Below are 20098 nucleotides of genomic sequence, written 5' to 3'. Positions count from 1 at the left end.
CCTTTGGAATTCTAAATAAAGTTAAACTAATCTCTGTAGTGAGGGAAGAAGTGATCATAAGCATACATTCATTCCCACTGTGTGTGTGTTTTTTTTAATTCTTTGCCCATCAAATTTGCAGAAGCATTTGATTGCCCTAGACTTGAGTGAATGTAATATGCATCTATATTGAATTTCTCTAGCATATTAAATAGATTGTGAGAAAGTTTAGATTCCAAGAATCAACAGATTGCAGTAGGATATAACTGTAATAAAAATAGAATAGAGTTGCTAAGTGGGGGACCTAGAATAGGTTGTTTCATCTATATTTCAAATACTGTTTTTCACCCTTTATACTGGAACTGATAGAATAGGAATATGCTTTTATGCATCTCTGGCACCTAAACAGGCATACAGTACCTCGGAGATATTGCGGATTCAGTTCCAGACCACTGCAATAAAGCAAATACCGCAATAAAGCGAGTCACACGAGTTTTTTTGTTTCCCAGTGCATATAAGTTACGTTTACAGTATACTGTAGTCTATTAAGGGTGCAATAGCATTATGCCTAAAAAAATGTACGTAACTTAATTTAAAAATTTCTTAAAATAAGACAACAATGAAGTTTGCCGCATCGATTGACTCTTCCTTTCACAAAAGATTTCTCTGTAGCGTGCAGTGCTGTTTGATAAACACTATATCTGCAAAGCACAATAAAGCAAAGCACAATAAAATGAGGTATGCCTGTATATTTGTCTTTTTCTTTTTAATCTCCTTTTTAAAGAGCAGTAATTCTCAAAGACATTTCTCATGTGGCTTTAAGTTCCTGAATTTAGTATTTTACTGGGAAGAATTGTCAGATCAGATTGGTTCCATGATTTTGTCCCCAGCATTAGGATTTTTTTTTAATTCAAAGGAATGGAAAGGATAAATTGTTATCCATTATAGATTTTTTAAATAATATTTTAACTACTTATTCAGTATATACTGCTTGTTTTAGGAAGATAAATTTGTTAATCCATATCAGTTGTTTAATTCTGAGATTCTTAATAGATAAATCACTTTCTGAGTGAAATGGGTGGTGACTAAATTTGAAATATAAATAAATAAACAAATAAATAAAATGAGGTGCTTGCAGCACTCCTTCCTACAAAAAATCGGAAGAAAAGAAAAAAGAACTGCAACTAGATATCAAGAAAGCTATACTGCTTTTGTTCCTTACTAGGTAGGAGTATTCGCAGAATGCATAACTGAGTTCTTTAATTCTTTATTTTCATTTTCTTTTACTTTTTGTCTATTTAGTGGGTTCATAACCATGTATATACTAATGGCTAGATTCAGAAAAAGGATACAGTGAGGGGAGTTAAACTTTTAATATGTTCTGCCCCTGTCAGCCTATTTATAAGAATGTATTCTCTTGTAGCAGGACTAAATAAAAGTTCTGCTATCCCCCACCCCTCCATCTCACAGTAAGTGGTCTCTTACTATGAAAAGATGTTCTACTTTGACAAAGAATTTCCAAACTGAATTATATATGTATGTTCAAAGCATATTGCAGATCCACTTTTTTTCATCTTGGTATTTGTTACACAGCATCACTTTTAAGGGGGATGTTTGGGGTCTTTTAGAGAAAAAAACACATAAATCTTTGCCATTCACTTTTTCTTAATTTATTTGTATTTCAAAATATATTATCTTAAACATTCGAGCAATTACATTTTGTTTGGAGTGGAAATGAGATACTGTGGAAGAGTATGCTGTGAATCTAACTTTGTGAGGATTGGATAAATTTTGTTATATATATATATATCAGATTGGTAAAATCAACCAGGGAGGTTTTTAATTAAAACCTGATGTTCCATTTCATGAAAGTCTGCTTGGATATTTTTTAAATAGTCTAGTTTATGGGACTTTAAGGAAACAGATTTTGCCAATAACCTCTGTCACTTGAAGCAAACAATAAACTATATGTTCTAGGACTTTATACAAAACAGAATGAAATACCTATGCAGGTGTAGAGTTTTGGATAATCAGGGTAATGTGCCTTGGGTAGTGACAATAATGATCCAAGCCAAGAGCTTATGTTTCCATTCGGTAGGAACTTCATGCATTCATGAGCTATGCTTTCACATACAACAAGAATATGCAAAGCAACCATAAGGAAAAGAATAAATGGATTTGGCAGAGGTTTTATTATACCAGTGCTGCATCCTCCTTTCTGTGTAGACAGTGCTGTCTGTACCCAGCCGGTTATCATTTTCTTCAGGGTGTGAGGCTATGTGTGATGGCTCTCAGATTTACAAAATTCTATACAGAGGGCTGCAGAGAAGTTCTGCTGGGGTGATGCATCCTCTATTCTTTCTGTCTAGGAATTATATTCTCAGAAGGTTCGTGAATAAAGGTTTAGCTCTATAAGTATTGTGGTCCTATTCATGACAGCACCAATCACAGCTTTGGCTAGCCTGTATCTCCTTTAGGATCCTTCGTTCCATTTCTTCCCCCCTCTCTTTTTTCCCCTTTTCAGATTGATAGCCCCATTCCAAGGCTATTGAGCCTGCTCAGACTTCAGTTGGATACTTCTGGTTTGTTTTTATTTTTTTATACTTTTGTAAATGTTGTAATCCCGTATATCTCACTGATACTTCCTATCTTGATTTTTAGAAGGCTTATATTGGTTTCAATCTTGCTGGCAGCCATCAGTTAAGTTCACTACCGGGGGAGTGAAACACAGCACAGTCCTGCTAAATTGGTGCTAGAAATGAATCTTCACAGCAAAAACACTGCAGGGTTTTGACTCACACAACAAGCCTTAATCTCATAATATTGTTAATATGTATTTATGAAATTCTCTCTTGCATCAGGAACTAGATCAAAAAGGTCTTAAAGAATTAATAAAACAGTCTGTGTAATCAGAGCCCTCTCAGAGAGTGTCTATCATGAGTATGTCCAGAGGTATACCAAGAGATGTCATAGGAACACACAGCTTGAAGTAGATAATGTCCTTAATAACTAGGGCCAGTTTGAATTCCTTATAAAGGGTTGAAATATTCCATTCCTCTTTCCAAGCTTAAATAAACTTCAGGGTGCTGTAACCACACCACATATGGTAACAATGTGCTGCCAATTACCATTGTAATTTTAGGGTTTTTCAGCAGGTTTGAGAAGGCAGAGGGTAGTGGTTCAAGGCTAATCCCATAGCATTTCATCCAGGATTTAATAAACAAGTAAGTGTAGAAACATCTACATCTACTTTGTACCTATAATTTTTGCCAGATGAAACTGATGAATAATACTGCAAAACATAATAGTGGGTGAAAAATCCATTCCAGGTTGGGCACTGATTCTGAGGCATCACTGCATTTGCTGCATTTGGAAATGAGGACATTTAATCACCTTATTGAAGATTTAGCTGCGATCTGCTTCCTGGCTGGGAATCTTATCCCTCTTTCCTAATACTGTCAGTATTGGGGCATAAACAGGATTTGGGGCTACGTGACTTCAGTAATATCCATGAGATGTTTGGGAGCATGCTCCTGCTCTGCTCAGACAACAATTCTCGTTTCCTATCTGTTAAGGGGATGAAAGGAAAGTGCTAGCTATGAACTTTGAGGACCAACATATCATTATGGTTATCTAAAGGACCATTTATCTTCTGTGGCTGTACAAGCCCACTTGTGTTGATAAACTTCCAGAATCTATTCTTATTAATCCTTCTTATATCAGTCTTAAATGTGCAGAGTTTATCTTTTTTGTTCTTTTCACTATAGTGTCAGATGTACGGTCTGGAATCTATTTTTTTAGGAGTGATAATATCAGACTCACTGTGTGGTCCTGGGTAATTCATGAGCTAAGCTTATGTTATCATTTCAGTCAGTTTGTTGTTCTGATGAGAAATGCCACCCATAGAATTAGGCTGAAATCAGTCATTTCTAGCAAGAGATAGTAGAGCTGTTGATAATCTACTTGGAAGTCATTTTGGATATTTTGTTGAAAATCAGTAGTGAAGTGTTGTAAATATGTTTACCCAAACCAGTAAAGGTATCCGTTAGAAGGATGATAAATATTTTTTCAGTTCTGATTGACATTCTAGATAGTTGTGTGATCAGTAATGGATAGCTTTGGTTGAAATGTTACCAGTTGACTCTGCTGTTAACTGTATTTAGCAGAACTGACTTTGATACAGGTGACATATTTGTTTGAAACACTCCAGGCACAGATGTCAGTTTAAGGGCTCCTGGAAAGAAGAATGCCATTCTGTGAAATGGGACACAAATTCTGAGTTATTCTCAAAGCTACCTTGCAGACACTTTCTATTGGATGTCTTGCTGGATTTTGATTTTTTTTTCCCTTGGTTTAAAATTTTGATCAATTGCTTTGCCTTTTCATGTGGCAAGAGAAAGATGAGGGTAGCTGAAGACATTTTTACTGACTAGCAAAGGTGGTGTAATGGATGGCATGAGTGGGGAAGATTCTGGAGTGGAACTTCAAGGTTGTCAGGAGGGGGGAGAGACATCTTTCCCCCCCCCCCCGATAACCTTGACGTTCCATTCCAGAATCTTCCCCGCTCATGCCATCCATTACATGTGGTCTCCTACCAATAATAATCTGGCTGATTAAGCAAGAATAATTTGACAGTGGGACCAGTTATCCAGAGAGGTGGTGGGCTCCTCTTCTTTGGATGCGTTCAAGCAGAGGTTGGCAACCGTCTGATGGAGATACTTTAATTTAGATTCCATCAATGAAGGGAGGTTGTATCAATTGATGTGTACATTTTGCTCCCATGGTCCTTACCTGGGACTTCTGCCTCTTCCTGCTTAACAACCTGTGCATCCTGGGGTTATGATGGCAACCCGGACTGCTGGGATTGGCGTTGCTAAGTGATGTAGTCACGTGACATCGTGCTTTATGACCACATTGCTTAGCGATGGCAATCCCAGTTGCCATCATCACAGCACTACCTGTACAAACATGTATATTACTGTGTGCAGAATTTACACAAATATTACATATTTAAGAAGCAGAACAAAGTAGCTTCTAAAATTGCATAATTATATCAAAATATACATCTATGGACCTTTCACATATGATGGGATACTTTCTCCATGGAGAGGAAAAAATGAGAGTTTTCCTGATATACAGTAATTTGGTTCAAGATCCAGTTTCATTGAGTTATAGGCATTATATGGCATTTCTGTTTGCCTGGGATAAAAATATCCTGTTGCCCAAGTTATTTGTTTAAACTGATTATTCATGGATATTATTGCCCTTTTTTCTTATTCCTAATGCTCAACTATCCCATCATGCAAATATTAATATAAATAAACATTTAATTTCACATGGATGTGAACAGATTTCACAGGCTGCTCAAATCTGCTGAATTTAAGATGGGTGATTATTAAGGTATCCAATCATCTACTTTATCTCACCAGACTGATCAAAAACTCATGAGACTTCATGAGAAATTCTTTACCTTGGTTCTCATTTTGTTGTTTGCCTATATACTGTAGATTTCCTGATAAATTTATTTATTGAAACCAATCAGACTCTGGTCAGCTTACAAAATTTACAGAAGAAAAACAAGATACATAGAATAAAAAATAAGCCTCACAGAATAAAATTGACTAAAGCAGTAACTAAAGGTGAAAAAGTAAACCTAAGCCTAAACCTTACGTTTCAAGTAAGATTTGAAAATCTGATGTGATTGATCCTTTCAGCTTTTGAAACTATCTTGCAATTGTTTGGTTCATTTTATTTTCTTGGCCACGATTGGGAATTGTAGGTTGGGCTTTTAAAAGCATGAATGACTCTTTCTCCCTCAAGCTTGTTAATAAATTTCTTGCATTACATTTCAAGTCCTGGATTTATACTTCTGTCATGTTCTGGCAGATTCCATTCCCCTGGGCATTAACCTGAGATCAGGAAGTCTCAGTGATTCATAGGATTGTCACCTTCCTGGCTGTTTTGTAGTTTAGTCCTGAGGGTGTTTTGCCCACATGGGCATCTAGACCTTGACAGGCAGTCTGTCAGGGTGCTGTTTTCTGAGAATTGTACGTAGATCTTTTGACTTCCAGTTTAAAGACTTAATTAAACATGCTTCTGCTGTAAGTTAGTAAAACTGTTTCTTACAGACTGCCCTGTACCAGATTCTTTCCAGAGCAGTTGTTCTCAATTATGATTGTTCTCCAGGCAATTCTGATGGATGGATGGATGGATGGATGGATGGATGGATGGATGGATGGATGGATGGATTTATTTATCTTTCCAGAATGGACTGGCAGACTATAATGGTGGCAAAACAGTTAGGAAAGGCTTCCTGTGCCAAAAGTGCCTTCTGTTTTCTGCTTGCATCTCAATTGGAAAACTAGTCTAACTCCTCCATCTAGGATTCCATGCAATTCCTCATTCCCTCTTATCCTGAGGGTCTCACCTTAACTTTGTCCTGAATAATTAATTCTGTGAACAGTGCATCTGATAATGTAGAGCCCATTCTGCTGTAGCTTCCTTCAAAGGCAAAAAAAATCTAGCCAGTAAAATTCTCTATTGTTTAATTATGCAGGATGATCAACATGCATTTAATTCCAACTGCAAATATTTTTGCAAATGCACAGGCAAAAATAGGAAAATACTGTATCTCATTGGAAGTATATTTAGAAGAACTGAGGTTCTCAGTCCACATTTATGCCCATATAAGATCACAAATAACATATTGCTAATGAAATATTTGTCATTTCGATACTGCCTTTTTATCTTAATGCATTTATACTACATTATGAGAATGTATTATTTTAAGCAAGGATCTGCTTTTGGAGTTCTTTGGAGTAGTAAAAGATGGAATAATATTTTTTTTCTAAAATAAAAATATGATATATCCCTCTATGTATTTGAAGAACGGTGGTGAGTGGAGTTATTTAGATCAGGGGTGGGAATGTTTTGGCATTAGGAAACTACCTTTTTTCATTTAGGTGGACAAAGTTTGCCACCTAAATTTCAAACCAAAATTTCTGGGATTATCCACTTGTTTAAGGAGGGGGGGGGATATATTTTTGTTTTCTTTGGGTTTGGTTTAATGATTGAAAGAAGATTTATACCCTTTTGTTTTTAGTACTGTATGAAAAATAGCAAGAATTACAATGCTATTTCTTGGCAGCTGCTGTCAAAAATCGGTGAAGCAACGTCTGGAGCACCTGAGGACCAAAAAAAATGGGATTACAAGATGCAGGTGGCCCAGGGACATATACAACCCTGATTTAAAAAGCGTTTAGCAAGTGATGTCCACACCCAGTTGTATTCAAGGTGGGGATTTCAAGCAATATGCTTGTTAATTAATAAATACTATTACAGTTTTTGCACAACGTGCCAGCTGTTAGGATTCCAATATCAGGGGTTTTCTTTTATTGTAAAGACAGTTGGAACAATAACATTTCAAATTTTAACTTCCTTGCTAACTGTGAGCAACTTTGCATTTTATAATTATGTGACCTAACTATAAAGTATTGGTGCTTCCCAATTCTGGTGCTTTCATATTCCTAACATTCTCAATATATGATCAAATACATTATGTTGAATAAAAAGCACATACTAAGCAAAATCATATTCTACCACTGTAATATATACAGTAAAGGAGAAAATAACCATTATTTTAATTGCTGAATTATAAAAGAAACATTCTTTCATATAAAACACAGTGTATTATAAAGCTATTTTAATTTCTGTAGTAGCCTTCAGAATAACCAGATAAGGATCCAGACATACTGCTAAAACTTTGGAACATCAGCAAGACTTGTGCTTGCCAAAGAATTAATGGTCTATTTTGTTTCAGTCATGATCTCTCCATGCATAGTATTTATAACTTTACATACCAAACTGGTGCTTAAAGATCTGGTTTCAATATCTAATCCAATTTTATCTATAAGTTAATTAACAGTTGAATCCAATTGGTATTAAGATAGCAAAAATGTACAATTTGATTCTGTTTGTACAAAATCGTGTTCATTATATTGTCTGGTTTTCATGACTGAACCATGTATGAGTATTTGATTTTACAGCCTTTCGTTGTGGACAGACTTTGTGATGTATTAAACAGGAGGATTTTTCTGAGAGACATTGCCATCTTTTCTATTCTCAGTTAAAATACTCTTCCTGTAACAAGAACACTGTTCTAACATCAGCTTGGGTTATTTTACCTGTCTACTCATCTGAGCTTAATTCCTGTTCAGCAGTTGTTCAGGGTCACCTTCAACCTACTTATCCCAACCACTATAGTTTCTATCACTTATGCTTTTGGATACCACGTTTTTCGTAGAAATTGAACAACATGAACCCAGAGAAATACCTTCATTAGGAACCTTTGCCTTTTATTAGACCTTGAAGCAACAGATTATCTTAGATGCAATTTCTAATAACTTGTCAGAGATCCTGTGCAATTTTTTCTTATACTGCAACCAGAAAGTTGTTTACTATTCTTTTCTTCCGCATCACATGAAGTTGACGCTTTGCAAATAATGTACCCATAATATCTACCTGACAGTGAAATGCTTTCAAACACCTAAAGTGCTCTTTGGCACCTGAGATCACTGACAACAATGCTTTCTGTACCTGGAGTGCTATATATTGTTGCTGCGTAAATATTGTTGGAAAATTACTGTGGGTAATTTCATTCTAGTTTGCACCCAGCACATTCCCAGTCACTTTCTATATCCAGATTAGAGCAAGCATAGACACAACTCAGTTCAGCTAGCAAGAAAACGTAATTTGAGGTTTATTTACTAAACATCATCCAACACCAAAAACAGTTAATTGGCAAAATGGGGCAAAAGCAGAGAGAGAAAAAGGTATGACCAAGAGGCAACATTTTGCACTCTCTCTCTATCTCTCTAGTTATATATCCAAAGACACAGAACTTTCCAGAGCCATTGGAACAATACTATGGTAATTAGCATGGCCAGCCTGAAGGGAGTAGACTTTGGCTATTTCAGTTTTAACCCTCTTATGTACATAACAGCAGCACGATAAGATGGAAAGTAGGATACCAGGTAATCCGTCCTCTATTCTGTACCCTTAAAGAAACAATTTAGTGGATAGGGATGATCTATCTTAAGAAATATAGCATATATTCAGATACTTAGCCTGTCCACTCAAACTAAAAACCAAATACATAAATAACTGCTCCTTAACCTAGTATGATGGTTCAAAAACTCAGCTACCTTACTATAATTACTGGTTGCTAAATATTTGAGGAATAAGAAGGAATATCCTTGTTTTGCTTTCATATGTATTAGGTCTCAGAAAAATAACACCAATGGTATATTTGTGGTCTGAGACAAATTTTAATATACTGGCACTTGCTGGAAAGATCTACCCAGCAGGAACATTCAGATACTGCCTCTCCATATGCGAGCATTGCTTTCAGAAGAATAAATGTTTCAGAGATCCAAACATTGCCAAAATAATGTAAATGTACCAATAGAGGTAAATATGTGTAGCTAAGGGTTCAACTGTGGAGTTCTTGGGGTTCTCTGAGCTTGGTTCTTTTCTTGGAAACATTTCATTACCCGGCTAGGTAACATCTTCAGTGCTAAAATGGGATGGGGTTTGCTCTCTATTTATGTGCTGTGGCCTGCCTTGCCAGTGCTGGTAAGGGTGGGGTTTTGTTTTGCTCCTTTACAAGCTCAGAGAACCCCAAGGACTCCACATAATGTAAATGTATTATGATATCTCGGCTGACTTCAATGGCACATTAACAGTGTTTCAAATTTCTCCAACAGAAAGTTGGTCTTGAAAATATTTGGGAATAATTGCTATACTGTCTTTAAAGTATTTTAGTGACAAATTTTACAAACCAGACCCTTGAATTAATATCTGCAAAGTTATTTGAAAAAGAAAAATACTGTGATTGTTTGATGATGGTGATGATGATGATGATGATGATGATGATGATGATGATGATGATGATGCTATCCATTCAATCATGTCGGATTCTCAGTGATTCTGTGGACCAGCTCTCTCCACATTTACTGTGTTATAAATTCACTATTTATTTTTAACTGGATGATCACCTAAAAATGATCTCTGGCAGATTTAAATGTGAGCTTAAAGGAGGTTGAAAGTCATAAGAGACAAGGACGGCTTATAAAGCCTCTTTCATTATGTAAGTAGTGTGATATATGTATCTAACTGCGGGGGGGGGGAGGTAATTGCTTACACTCTGTTCTATGATTATATTTATAGTAACTATAAAGAGTTTGAGATATTGTGGGGTAGGGACTGAAATTAATTTTCAGGAAAGAGTGTTTATGATAACCCTTTGCTGTTAGCCATATTTAGTTGGTTAATTTTAACAAGGCAAATTGCAATGAGTTTGCTTGAAAGCTCAAAAAGAACTATTCTGTCAAAGAAATTGCTTGTTGTTAATATTCTCTTGAACGACTAGTGTTATCCTATCTCCCACGTGGAATCAAAAATAACTAAAAAGTTTATAGACAAAGTAGATATCAGGAATGTCTCTTCAGAAAGTTATTGTAATTGTACTGAGATCTCCTCCCAGTCTGAGGGTTAATGACATAGTAATGACCTCAAGAGCTTATAAAGCTGGCAAGGCAATTAAGTAGCAGCAATACTATTGTCGAAAATGTTCTTCTTCTTTCAGAGAAGAGCAATGCAAGAAGATAAACTTGTTTAACTGTTGTTTTACTAAGCTAGTCTGGGTCTAGGATTGTCCACCCAGTGTTAGGGTCCAGTGCCTGGAATTTACACTGTTTTAAAACAACTGATCTCTTTCCTGATGAACCCTATCTGCTTCATCTTAGAGGAGATTAACTCTTAACAGGTAATATGAGGAACAGGGATTAACATTAGGTTTGGGTGCATGCATGCATAAAATCTTCTTGGAGTTAAGCTTGACTCCTTGTGACTTCATGGAAACATCCGTGTAGTTTTCTGAGCAACAACAAAGTAATATGTCATAGTCTTCTGCTATGTTTGTTTATTTGTTTGTACTTCCCAGTCTAACTTACAACTGATATTTCTTGGTAGGACCCTATCCAAGTAGTAACCAGGTCTTGCCCTCCTTAGTTTTTTGTGATCAGCCAAAGTCAGCTAGATGCTGCCACCTAGCTAGGCTGGCTTGTGTATACTTTGTGCTAAAGGTTTCCTACTGTGATTTGTGTGCAGCATCATCATAAGGTGATCCTTCAAGGAATCACTTCCTAGAACAGCTGGTAGCAACACAGGGTCAGCCAGTTAGGCAGTGGAAAAGGAGTCAGGCCAAAGGTAGGGCTTTTCTTCCCCTGATGGGAAAGAAATTTATTCTAAACCTTATGGTGCTCCTGATACCTACTAATAATGCCCTTCAGACATATGAATTTCAGTCTTAGAACTCTTCCACCAGCATGGCCATTGCTAATAATTTTTGGATTTGACATCCATAGATTTGAAAGGTTCCCAGGTTGGCTAAGGCTATGCTAGTAGCAAAGTCAAAAATTAGTTCCCGTAAATTGACAATTCATATTACAGTACCATGATTAGTTAAGCTTGAATTATATACGTTCACATCCTTGAATATGTATAGTTCATACTGCCTGAAAATACATAAAATGATCAGTTAATACAGAATGCCTAATTAAAAAATCCTGCTTTTCTAGTCCAACTGTCCTCAGTTGCTCCAAACCTGCTGTAAGCCAGTCAGCACTCATCAGAAATGTGATCTCTGAACATTGACTTGGATAATTATGGAACTATTCACTGATACCTCACTGTTTTTCTATAGCTATTGCAGTTAATATCTTTCCTTTTCCTCTTTCTTCCTCTGTATTCTGCATTGCTTTTCTATCCTATTGTCAATCACCATGAAATCTTACTTCATATTCAGGTATATAGTTCACCTTAGCAGTGTCTTGGAATAGAGCTTTACACTGGTTCCTCAACGTATTATCTCTAGATGTAGTAGTCCCACTGCATTTCCCACTTGGGATCTGTTCACAGATTGGCACTTAAGAAGATGAAATTTTACTTAATTGCTTGTGTTCTGCTTCTTTCTCCTCCACAGAACATTCCTACTCTGGGAAGTGTAGCAATTACCATGGTTCTCCACAATTGTGATGAAGTAGCAGTGGCTGGATTTGGTTATGACATGAACTCTCCCAATGCACCACTACATTACTATGAGAATATAAAGATGTCTGCCATCAAAGAGGTAAAGAATTTTGTGTTTAGAAGTTATTACCTAAAATACTGTATTTAATGGCGTATAACACGCACAGGCGTATAACACTCACCTTAATTTTAAGAAGGAAGTTTCAGTAAAAAACCTTAAATTTAAAATAAACGACTTGGAAGCAAAATAAAGGGAGCTCTGACCTTTTTGTTTATTAATATTTATACCACTTATAAGGTAAAGAAAAAGCACCTCTTTGAACGAAGAAAACCGGTGCTCCCCATCGCTCGCATGAGTGCCTGAGCTCTGCAGAGCAGGAGATGAGCAGAGGACAAGCAAGTTCAGGTGCTCGCATGACCGATGGGGAGCACCGTTGCCCACTGCTCACCTCCTGCTCTGGAGAGTCCAGGCACTCACGTGTGTGATGGGGAACACCTGTTTTCGCTTGCTCACCCACCACTCACTTCCTGCTCTGTGGAGCTACCCTGGTTACAGCCCTGGCTCAAATGAAGGCTCCACTCTCCCAGCCCTGCTGCTTGAGTATCAGCATATAACACACAGCTAGGATTTCAGCCCCAAATTTTAAGGGAAAAGGTGCGTGTTATACACCAATAAATACAGTCGTTTAATCTATATTCAGAAGTTTTAAAAAAATTGAATTCCAGGAGACAAAGGATAGAAGTGGGACCTTATCTTCATACCCTTCTTGTGGGTTTTCCAGGGATGCACTGCCCACTTTTGGGAATAGTTTGGTTGATTTCCCTTGACTTGATCCTGCAGGCCTCTTATGAAGAAAAATGACGTTATAAAGCTATTAGATTTCTTTACAAAGTATACAAGCAGGTTCAGCAGTTCTTGATCATTGTACTCCTAGGGATTTATTTCACACAACTGCCTGCAGGATTCATTTCCTGAATAACTGCCACTAAAACAATAAAAAAAACCAGGGCTTAAACAATTAAATGAGACACTTAAGAAGGTTGGTTATGCTGCATCCCCTTCACTTGATTATTATTAATTCAGTTATATCTTGACTAGAGATTCAAACTGCTTTTAAAGAATTTTTAACAAGAACAGAGCTGAAGACTATAGTTTTGTAAGGATGTGGACAATTTTTATGGGAGATCCTAAACAGAGCTAAGTTTTCCCAAGTCCTTTGAGAAAAAGATATGACTACACAGATGTATTGATGCAGTACGCATACACATGCTTTAAGAATCGGAGAAATCAATGTTTTACATAAAATAATAACCATACAAAATCTTGCATCTAATAAAATATCTTAGAACAACCTCTCCCTGTGTGCCAGTCCTGACGATTCCTTGACTGTTTAAGGAATATCCAAGAGACAAAGCACTAGAGGAGTCACCTAGAACAATGTTGGCAAAAGATGGAGTGCAAATCCAATTGGACATGGGGACAAGCTCAAGCTTGGATCTACACTCTGGTGATAACAGCAGCAAAGTAGAATTACTTGTTTAGCCTTACTGCATCTGAAGAGTGCCTTCCAGCTGCCCCTTTTAAAGTGACTTTTATCCTTTTAGGGAAAGATTAGTCAGAAGAATCATGTGAGCTGTTAGCAGGGCACTTTACAGATAACATTACTCATATTCACTTGGCATTAGAAGCTGGCTGAAAGAGACTGAGGTGCCGAGGGTAAAGTCAAGTGGTAGTATCTGTGAATAGTTTAGTCTGTTGATCCTGAGGAAGTGGACAGAGTCCTTGGAGAAATTAGCTCTGCCATCTGTGGGCTTGATCCTTTCCCCTCCTGGCTTTTATGCATGTATGCATGTATGCGTATGCTGTCAGGGAGAGGACAGGGCAGAGCTGAGTCCAGACAGTTGCAAATGTTTCATTGCAGGAGGAAGAGATGTTGATACCCCTTAAGAGGGTATTGGTGTATCCCCTCAAGGGGCTACCCTGGGCCCAGCTTTTTAGGGAAGGTTGTTGAAAAGGTGGTGGGGCATCAGATACAGAGGGCTCTGGAAGTAAAGGATTATTCAGATCCTTTTCAATGAAAGTTAAGGCCTGGGCATAAGTCAGAAACTGAATTGGTTATCCTCATTAATGAACTATGGCAGGACTTAGATAAGGGAAGCATAACCTTACTAGTCTTGTTAGATTTTTCATTGGCCTGTAGTGCCATCACCCATAGTGGTTTGCAGTGGTTGGGAGTTGGGGCCATTGTCCTGTGGTGGTTCAGCTGTTTCCTGAGTGGATGGTTCCAGTAGATGAGTGTTTATGGTGAGAGAGCTTGAGCCCTTGGGCAATCCAGCTCAACTCTGTCCTCTTCTTATTTAGAATCTATATGAACTGCTGAGGAAGGTCATCCAGTGGTTTCAGGTCCAGTATCATCAATATGCAGGTGACGCCCAGTTGTAGCTCTCTAGTCTAGGTCACCCAGGAAATGCAATGGAAGTTTTAACCTGTTTTCTGGAAGCTTTAGGGGTCTGGATGGGACAAAACGGGCTGAGACTTACTCCTAGCCACTTGAATGGCTATGGGATCAGAAGTCAACAGATTGTGGGATAATGCCAACTATAGTTCTAGATGGAGCTGGTGCTCAGTCTGGATTGCTTCTGGACTCTCAACTCCTGCTGGAACAGGAGATGGAAGCTGTAGCCAGGATGGCCTTTGCATGCTTTGGTTGGTGCACCAGTTGCAGTTGCTTGAGCAAAAGGCACTAGCAATGGTTACTTACACCCTTATCACCTCATGGGTGGATTGCTGTAATGTGTTGCACATGAGACTGCTTTTGAAGATCATCTGGAAACTGCACATAATGCAGAATGCAGCAGTCCACAAGTTAATGGAGACAACCTGATACTGTCATGTAACATCAGTACTGTGGGAGCTATATTGGTTGCCCATGTGTTTCTGGTGCAGTTCAAGGTGCTGATTATAACCTTTAAGGTCTGTGTAGTTTGGAGCTTGCTTATCTGCAAGCTCACTTATTCCCAGTAGAGTTTCCCTACTGAAGGTGTGCCTGTGCCTGCAGAGTGCTTACTGAGAGTCCCCATCCCTCATGAAGTACAGATATAAAATCTGTCCCCTCATTCCTGATATCCAAAATGCTACTGAAAACTTGGCTCTTTCAACTAACATTTGGGGACTGATGTGTGAAAAGATAGAGGTGCCTGGAATTTGTAATGGTGTGTTCAGATGATATACAGTGCTATTTTTTATTATATATTTTGATGATCTGATCACTATTTTATGGTTATTGTACAGTATTGTTAATATTATTATTGTTGCTTGTAAGCTGTTTAGAGTCTCAATGTTTGAAACAACATAAAAGCATTAATAATAAATGAATAAACAAACTTCTGCATACAAAAACTCATTCCTCATGTGCAGAACATTCCATGCAGAAATCATTCTGTACCAAAACAACTAATTCTGGGTGGTCCATGCCTCAATCAAAACTTGTGTGTTTTGGATGTTTCGGAGTATTTTGTTCCAAATATGGACCAAAAAGTGATTGTTCTGGGCAGAAATTATTTGGAGAGGAAAAAGCAGGAAAAGGCCAAGGGATTTCCTTGTGTTGACTTAACCAGTGCCACTGGGAAGGGAAGGAAAATGGGGAATCAGTTCACAGTCAGTGGAAGAAGAACAATAAAGAGTACACCAGCCTTTCTGTAGTTAGGTTGTAAAATCACACTGTATCTCTCCAGATTTTGTTTCAGCCAAAACTCAGAACAACCAAAATATTCTGGATTTTGTTTCTGCCAAACTGAAGCCAGCCCAAAACAGTTTGGCAGAACTTCTGGAACATGATGGCTTATTCATTTCATGTACACCCTTAATTCGTTTGGTATTACTAAATTCTTTTTTTACTTCACAAAAGTTATATTTTGGAATAATTAGGCAATAACATGCATTTACTTTTTTTAGAAGTCAAGCAATCATAGCTATGTTTTCAAAAGAGACTTACTATGAAGATGGTGGGGCAGGTTTTGTTCTTTTTCCTTATTCCCAGTGAGCTTCATATCTGAACTAGTTTTGCTTATTAAAAATATAACACATCAAATATTGTGAGGATATTTCTCTTATGGCTGCTTAGACCCATATAGCCCGTGACCGAAACCCATCATCGTGGTTTACAGGCAAATAAAGCTCTTAAGGATAAAGACATCAAGAGGATTCAACTCTAAAGTTTACTGAACCTGCAGTGCCTATTAAAGGAGCTGTTCACCATAGTATGAAGAGCATTATGAACACAAATACAGGCCAGTCATTACTATGTATCTTTAATCTTCTTCCCCTGAGGATTTTTGATTAAGCTAGCATTTTAGAAAGAAGCATGAAGAATGAATTCCTCACAATTCTTTCCATGTAGGTTGCATTTTAATGTTACCTGCTCTGCGGGGACAAGATTGATCTTCATTTCTCAGACACAAGTTCTCTTAGGTTTCACTTCTAATATTAGGAGAACCATCTGTTCGCAAATATCTATAATTTATTCTTCTTCAACCTCCTCCCTGTTGACTAGTTGTAATATTATAGAATCTAACTAAATGAGAGAATTGCATTTCTGGCTTGTTGCTTCTTTTTAATATTAATGAATCCCAATAATTGTTAGTCACCTGGGAATTAAGTTGAAAGGTAAAAAGGATAGTAACCTGCTTTTATCATCTTCTGCTTCTCCCAGGAAGGTAATATGAGAGTTTGTTTGGAGTCTGCACATGATGCTCCAAAATCAATAGCTTGTACAAAAGATGAGAAGAGGTAAAAAAATCTATATCATTAGTGATCCATAATAAAGGGTTACACATTTTCCCAACTGTCCTGCACTTTGGAGAAGCCATTTGAATCCTATGATATGAACAGGCTGATACTGAATCTCTACTTTTCTTTAGATGAAGAAAGTCCATTAGTTTAATGTTACACAGGTGCCTACTTGCAAGATGTCTCACCCTACTGTATGTTATAAACATCCAGTTTTATTTGTGATAAAGTGTTTGAACTGTAATATTTGACCAGATAAGTTTGAGATTTAAAGGTATGGCATCGAGAAAGAGAGCAAAAAATTAATCATCATAGCTTTGGGACACAGTTATATACAATGTGAGGGAAATCCGAGGAGGATGTGTTGGTTTACTTCTCTTATTTCTGTTCTGTGCTAATATTTACATATGTATTAAACCCTTAAGCAATTTAATTGGAGTTAAACATTCTTCCTTTTAAAAGTGAGTCTTTGGGATTCACCAGGAAGATAGGTGTGACAGTGTGACACCTAAAAGAACCATTGGATGAACTGACTTTTCTGAATTGCTTTGTCATAAGGCTGGAGTGTAGCAAAGCCCAGCACAAGTAAAGCTATCTGGGCTGCCAAACTCCAAAGAATTCCTAAGTGGCAGCCAAGCACTAGGGCATTTAAAAATCTTTTTGATGTCATCTTGTGCTGCCATCTGACGTTTTGCAGCCCAGGTCTCACAGCCCTGATTGAACCATAAGCAAAAAATATATTCATGTCTTCCTAGGTAAGTAAAAAAACAACTCTCAAACAAATTATGATCTGCATGGCTAAGTACAGAGTGAATGGGCACATCATTGGTGTTAGCTGTGAAACTAACCAACTTCAAACTAGTGGTAAAGACATTGGTTTAGAGTCTGTTTCAAATTGGGATCCCTCATAATATTAAGTCTAAATTCTTTTAAAAATAGAACTAAACTGGGACTTCTGGGAGAGTAATGGCAGATTGAAGATGGCTCTGCGAAAAGACTGTGGCGGTTTAAGAGGAGCTGGCAATAAGTCTGGCTCTTCGTAACCATCTCCGGATAAACAAGATGACCGGATCACCCACAAGTACTCCTTACAGAGGCTCCCTGTGAAGAGATCACAATTTGGCGATCTCTAGTAGATTGAGCACTCTGGGAGTCGCAGGAAACATCAAGCCCAAGCCATGGTTCAGAGCCTCTAGACATTAGATTTGCTTTGACTTCCTCTTTTAATATCAGAAATTACTCATTACCTATTTACTTTGAAATTAAAAACCTTCTGAAAGGCAAGTTGCTATACACCGGGAGAATTTCCTTCCATCCTAGGAGAAAGAAGATTTAAGTAAATTTAAAGATTAAAAAGAAAAATTTTAACTTTTGGAAAACAGCGAAAGGAGGTTAAGAATGTTGGCTGTGGATAGTTAAGGGGCCAGATGGATTTGAAAGAATAGTTTTTTTATGGACTGTTTTAAATTTTATAAAAATACAGCAGATGGTTTTGGAATTAACTGTAAGAAAACTTACTGTGGGAAAGTTTTGGTTCTGAAAATAAAAAATAAGACTGGGCTTTGAAGATTAACTAGGGGGAACCGGAGAGCAATTAAAGGAACAAATACTTCCTAACACAATGGAGAAACATTGTTTTACTATAGAAGAATTTAAATCTGTTTGGAAACAATGTGTTCAGGACTTATTTTTAAAATTGGATTTAACAGAGGTTATAGAAGAAGAAATGATTCTACCGGATAAAACAGAAACTGAGGATGATTTGAACAGGGATTTTAAAATGGATTGTAAATAATTGCCAGACTATAAAAGAAATATGGAAGATATGGAAAAAATGTTGTGGAATTGAAAATGGACCTAAAAATGTTTGAATACAAGAGTGACATGGAGAAAGAAGTTGTAATGGGGATACAAACCATGCTGGCTGATGCTTCAACAATTAAAAGAGATGTCCTGATTATAAATCAGAAGAGTGGCTTGGAGAGCTATCTTATTTTGGATCCACAGAAGGGAAATACTGAATCTCTGAAGTTGCTACTAAAATCAGACAGGAAGAAAATGGTAAGAAATCACGATGTGGGACTTTATTTGAAGAAGCGACTGAAGATTAAGCCTCTTAAGAAGAAGAAAAAGGAGTTCAAAGTGTATTTGACCAAGTTTAAATTGTATAAATTTTGATTTGGGGTTGTTATTATTGGAATCTTTTTTTTTTTAACCAGGATTGCAAGACGATGTAAAGGTTTTTTCATATGGGAATAAATCTTTTACTTCCTACTTGTTAGAGAAAGTTATGGGTTAGAATGCAAAAGGAACCTACCGGATCTAGTTTAAAATACATATGTTACTATTACTGATGTTCTTTATACCTATGGTGATAAATCTTTTACGTCTTACTTAGAGAAAGTTATAAGTCAAAATGCAAAATAGATTTATTTGTCTAAACTTAAAACATATAGGTTACTACTACTGGTACTCTTAATGCTTTTGCTGAGTAAGACTGATTAATGAATCTTTCTATAATTTGGTTATTGTTTAGTGATGAGAAATGGGAAGAAGAGGGTTTTTTAAAAAAAATTAACATTAGAGAAGGTGTTAAGTTATTGTAAATGCTTATACTTGTTTGGAGGGAAGGAGTGTCACTTTTTATATATCTTTTTTCTTTTTCTTTTTCTTGTTCTCTTTCTTCTTTTTTGTTTGCATATCTTTTCTAATTCTGTATTAGCTTTTAACTATGTAAAACTCTAATAAAAATACTATTAAAAAAATAGAACTAAACTTTAGTAAAGTCTCCCCCGCCTCTATACAGGACTGAACCTGCATTTTGTAGGAAAGGGAGCTGTATATGTACGAAAGGCAGGATGGCTGGCTGGCTGGCTGGCTGGCTGGCTGGCTGGCTGGCTGGCTGGCTGGCTGGAAGGAAGGAAGGAAGGAAGGAAGGAAGGAAGGAAGGAAGGAAGGAAGGAAGGAAGGAAGGAAGGTTGGTTCCATGATATATTTTGCATACAGTGTTATGAGAAAACATGCTAATTGAATTTTGTTTGGTACAATATGTGGCAGAAAACAGGTCTAAGTAGCCTTTGTAATCTAAATAAATTGATGGGATAATCAAATCAAAGGACGAGGATAGATTGCCTACATAGAACAGATAGAACAGTGTCTTTCCACCCCCCTGCTTTCCAACAGGTCCTGGTTTCAAGAAGGTAAAACAGCTCCTCCCCAAATTCCCTTTGTTTTTACACA

General features: G+C 37.1%; 1 protein-coding gene across 13 annotated transcripts in view; it reads left to right on the top strand.

Moving 5' to 3' along the window:
• ST3GAL3 (ST3 beta-galactoside alpha-2,3-sialyltransferase 3) overlaps nt 1–20098 on the top strand; it is a 212547-nt gene that overhangs the window by 169864 nt on the left and 22585 nt on the right. For 9 of the 13 annotated variants that reach the window (XM_088153067.1, XM_088153069.1, XM_088153073.1 and 6 more), the window contains 1 exon segment: nt 12023–12169. In XM_088153067.1, coding sequence (XP_088009193.1) covers nt 12023–12169 — 147 coding nt within the window. 13 annotated transcript variants of the gene reach the window in all.

The sequence above is a fragment of the Python bivittatus genome, unplaced genomic scaffold (genome assembly GCF_059951505.1).
Source record: "Python bivittatus isolate LINGU-HERP-01145 unplaced genomic scaffold, Pbiv_v1 ctg000700_np1212, whole genome shotgun sequence".
Classification (NCBI taxonomy): Eukaryota; Metazoa; Chordata; class Lepidosauria; order Squamata; family Pythonidae; genus Python; species Python bivittatus.
The sequence above is the reverse complement of the archived record's forward strand: the minus strand, read 5'-3'. Positions and strand labels throughout refer to the sequence as shown.